Raw genomic sequence first — 4,938 nt, forward strand, 5'->3', positions numbered from 1 at the left:
GAGGGGGGGGGGCGAGAGGGGGAGAGAGAGAGAGGGGGGGGGGAGAGAGGGAGAGAGAGGGAGAGGGGGGGCGAGAGAGGGGGGGGGGGCGAGAGAGGGAGAGAGAGAGAGGGGGGGCAAGAGAGAGAGAGAGAGAGAGAGACAGAGATAGAGAGAGATAGAGAGAGAGAGAGGGATAGAGAGAGAGAGAGGGATAGAGAGAGAGAGGGATAGAGAGAGACAGAGAGACAGAGAGATAGAGAGAGAGAGAGATAGAGAGAGAGAGAGATAGAGAGAGAGAGAGAGAGAGAGAGAGAGAGGAGAGAGAGAGAGAGAGAGAGAGAGAGAGAGAGAGAGGGAGAGGGGGGGGGCGAGAGGAGAGAGAGAGGAGAGGAGGGTCAAGGAGAGAGAGAGGGGAGGGGGGGTCGAGAGAGAGAGAGAGAGAGGGGGGGGGGAGATAGAGAGATAGAGAGATAGAGAGAGGAGGATAGGGAGATAGAGAGAGAGAGAGAGAGAGAGAGGAGAGAGAGAGAGAGAGAGAGAGGATGAGAGGAGTGAGAGAGAGATAGAGAGAGAGAGATAGATAGATAGATAGATAGATAGATAGAGAGAGAGAGAGAGAGAGAGAGAGATAGAGATAGAGTGAGTAGAGATAGAGATGAGATTAGAGGGGAGAGGAGAGATTAGAGATGAGATAGATAGATAGAGATAGTGAGATAGAGAGAGATAGAGAGAGATAGAGATAGAGATAGAGATAGAGATAGAGATAGAGATAGAGATAGAGATATAGAGATAGAGATAGAGAGAGATATAGAGATAGAGATAGAGAGAGATATAGAGATAGAGATAGAGAGAGATATAGAGATAGAAATAGAGAGAGATATAGAGATAGAGATAGAGAGAGATATAGAGATAGAGATAGAGAGAGATATAGAGATAGAGATAGAGAGAGATATAGAGATAGAGATAGAGAGAGATATAGAGATAGATATAGAGATAGAGATAGAGAGAGATATAGAGATAGAGAGAGATATAGAGATAGAGAGAGAGAGAGAGAGAGAGAGAGAGAGAGAGAGAGAGAGAGAGAGAGAGAGAGAGAGAGAGAGAGAGAGTGAGAGAGAGAGAGGGCTTGTTCCTGTTTAAGTCTATACTTGACTGTACTTGAATGTTTTTTGTGTGTTTGTTTGATGTCAACTTAATCTAATCTAGAATATGTATTTATTTGTTCAAGAGAAACTAGAACTTAAAAGTAGACCCAGAATACAGAATTACTCTTGTCTTAACATTGCAGGGTCAGTATATGTATGACTGGTTTGCTTGGTTTGTGAAGATGCAGAACTTTGCCTACATGGGCATGGCATTCCTCCTCCTGCGTGTGGACACCACCCTCCACTACTGGCACTCCATTGGCTATATATATCACGGTCTCTTGGTTTTCATGCACGGGATTGCACAGTACGTCAACCTCATTTTTAGCAAGGTGAGTTTGATTGTGCAACTTGAGATTTATGAGTTAGTAAGGTGAGAGTAAACAGTTTAATGAAAAATGAAATTTGTGATGGCTTTCGTTACGTTACATGTATTCTGTAATTATAAAAAAAGAAAAAAAAAAAAAATAATATATAAATATATATATATATTATTAATTATATATATATTCTAATAGTTCACTTTTTGTTTCATATCTTTGTATCTTTCTATTTTGAAAAATGCCTTAATTTACCATATCATATCTTTCTATCTTTTTTGCTTAAGTTATGTTTTGTGCACTACTTTCAGACTTTGCATTAAGTTCATACAAGGTTATATTACATTTTTTTCTATGCCAATATCAAGAAGTAACATTTCTGTTCATTATGTCCTTTTACCATTGTATATTTGCAGGCTCAGCACAAACTCAAGAAAAGTGCAGCAACTGCCCATATTGATGATTACACCAAAGTTCGCTTTCTGAAGACCAAAGATGAAGGGAAACCAAGCAAAGAAACTGACAATCACAAATCTGTTACAGCTTCACCGAAGTCAAATGGAGATGTTGTAGAGGATAAGAAGACCCAGTAGGATGGTAACCCAGAATTACAGGTACATTTGTCAGGTACTTGCAGAAAGGCAGGCTGTAGAGTGATCAGTGTAATGGACATTTGATATATTAGTTGCACTTTCTTATAATTCTTCCTTAGTTTGTGATTTTTCTCTCTCTTTTCCTTTTTTTTTTTTAGAAAGTTTTATTTTATCCTTTGATTTCAGAATATTTACCCAATATTTATTTTTGTTCTACCCTTATTACTTGTATATATACTCACACACATAAACACACACACACAAACACACATGCGTGCGTTCGTGCATGCGTATGTACGTACGTACATGTGTGTGTGTGTGTGTGTGTGTGTGTGTGTGTGTGTGTGTGTGTGTGTGTGTGTGTGTGTGTGTGTGTGTGTGTGTGTGTGTGTGTGTGTGTGTGTGTATATATATATATATATTATATATATATATATATATATATATATATATATATATATATATTTATATCTATTTATATATATTTATATTTATACATATATATATATATATATATATATATATATATATATATATATATATATATATATATATATATATATATATATATATATATGTTTATATGCATATATATATGTTAAACCATGACAAGAATATTGGCTTAGAAGAGATTTCAGTTGACTATTTTCTTTCACATTATGATGGAAATACAGTATAATTCCAGCAGTCTAGTACTTTGGTGCTTGGAATATTCAGCAGTGTAGAATGTTCTGTTATTTTCTCTTCTGTTAGTCAAATATCACCTTTATGTATCCTATCCTTCTAACTAAGTGATGATATGCTTTGCATCATTACTATATGATTTGTTTGTGGCTATATTTTATGGGATTTTCATCATACAAGTTTTAAGTTTTTAAGTTACACCAATTTCCCTCTGGTTGCATGAAATCCATATAAGTGCTACCATATATGATATTTGGACAGCATTAATATTGCATATTTTGCTGTAAAATTTTGAGTTATTACACAAATGCATATTTGAAAGGATTTTTATCCATTTGGGATATTTTCAAATCCTGATTTTTTTTTTTTTTTTTTTTTTTTTTTTTGCCAGACAACCCCATGAAATAGTTTTTGATTTCTGTATGAAATAGTTTTGAAAAATATGGAAAGCCAAGTCTGCATAAAGGGATGACTAAATTCACTGACTGATATGAGACAGCAATGAAATACCAAAAATGACAAAATGATTCTGTACAGACTTGCCTGTATTGGTCACTTAAGTTCAAATAGATGATCAGTGAGTATCATTTTCATTCAGTTGTTAAGTTTGATATAATGGAAGGGATGTCATTAACCTTTCTCAAGTTGCAAAAAATATCTTATATAGTTTGAGACATATGAACTAGGTTTGTGTATTAAAAAGGATTTTGATAAGCTTTATTATCTCATAAATGTAAATACAAAAATACGAAGCTGTCCACGTTCAGCTTGGCTAAGTTATGGATGATTTTTTCCTGTATTCTTTTTATTGATGGAACTGTGTTCATGTCTGGAGGAAAGAGCAAATATCAGGTTGCAGGGCTTGTGAACTCTCGTGATTTCTCATAATGATTATTTATTGTTGTGATGGTTGAAGTTAGACATATTAGTATTTGACAGCAGTATTTACATTATTAAGCTTTGTCAGAAAGGTTTGATATGGGAGGACCACTGCAAAATGAACTGGGAGGTGGGAGTATGATTAGTAAATTATTGTACAAGTACCTCAGATTCCTGATTCACCACTGTAGTATTGTTTGATATTTCATTATAGAAAGATGTAAGTATCATGAATGTTTTGTATTGCTCCAGAAATGTTAAATATTTTGTAATTTTTGTAGTATATATATTTTAGAGATCCAATGTGCTGTAGGAGGCTAGCTGTGTACATGATGACAATTAACAAATGGAATAGAAGCCTATCTTTTGAAAGGATACATAGTCTAGATAAAAGTGATTCGCATGAAAATGCTTTTCTTTTTTTGACATGTATTATGTAAAAATCTATTGCTGGCTCTCAGATTTGAGTTGTTTCAAGTTGTTTCATGAAAGTGAGGGTCAGTAGTATGGATTTTATTATAACTAATAATATGGAAAGCATTTAGAGTGAAACACGCTGATTAGAATTTGTCCTGATTGTATCTTATTGAGGAAATGATGTCAGGTAACTCAAAGAAAGTATGCATAGCTTCCATAATGTATAATTGTTGTCAAGTCTAGTGCTAGACCATTCTTGTGAAGGTATTACTGCATGAGATAAAGTATGTCACTTGAATTTGTGCAGAGATGGAACTGAAACAGATAACAGCGCGTGAATTCGGTACATCAAGCCGAATCACTGCCTCGGAGCGCTTTGGTGCGCCGCGGCGGCGGACAGCCACACGCCACATTTCAGGCGTATTGTTATGGCGCCTATAGGCGTGACCCGTTGGGAAGGGGTTAGGCCGCAGAATCCAGACACCCAGATCAACATGCCCTGATACTCCAGACAAACACGACAAGAGCAGCAACAACACTAGGACTGCCCAGTCTTTTGCTGATTGAGGAGCATCCCGGCTCCCCCATTGATCTCCACATCAACTCCAGCACCCAGCAATAGCAGTGGGAACTCACACCCATTCATACACTCCATAAAGAAATACTGACCAGTTCAAGTAGTAGATAATTACTCATCTACTACAATGGATCTCTTTCATATACTTATTTATCTATTTACTCACTGAAAAAGGATGGAGGATATTCAGGAGGGTGCTTGTTATGTTTGTCTCAAGAACTTGGCAGTTTGATTGCTTCAGAAGAAAGAGATTCTGAATTTTGAGTGACTTTTGATTTCTTTTATAAATAGGAACCAAATTAATAAGAAAGAAATATATGTTTTATGTATTAATGGAATGG

General features: G+C 36.2%; 1 protein-coding gene across 3 annotated transcripts in view; it reads left to right on the forward strand.

The window, feature by feature from the left end:
* LOC125041759 (lysophospholipid acyltransferase 7-like) overlaps window positions 1-4,932 on the forward strand; it is a 17,295-nt gene extending 12,363 nt beyond the window's left edge. Inside the window, exons 8-10 of one of the 3 annotated variants that reach the window (XM_047637016.1) lie at window positions 1,271-1,459; window positions 1,864-2,061; window positions 4,328-4,932. In XM_047637016.1, the coding sequence (XP_047492972.1) occupies window positions 1,271-1,459; window positions 1,864-2,040 (366 nt within the window). In that variant the 3' untranslated portion in view covers window positions 2,041-2,061; window positions 4,328-4,932. Of the gene's footprint in view, window positions 1-1,270; window positions 1,460-1,863; window positions 2,314-4,327 lie in introns of those variants that run through there. The other 2 variants (XM_047637015.1, XM_047637018.1) reach the window with 2 other exon arrangements.
* Window positions 4,933-4,938: the final 6 nt, after the last annotated feature.

Source organism: Penaeus chinensis, chromosome 31 (assembly GCF_019202785.1).
Source record: "Penaeus chinensis breed Huanghai No. 1 chromosome 31, ASM1920278v2, whole genome shotgun sequence".
In the NCBI taxonomy this organism is placed as follows: Eukaryota; Metazoa; Arthropoda; class Malacostraca; order Decapoda; family Penaeidae; genus Penaeus; species Penaeus chinensis.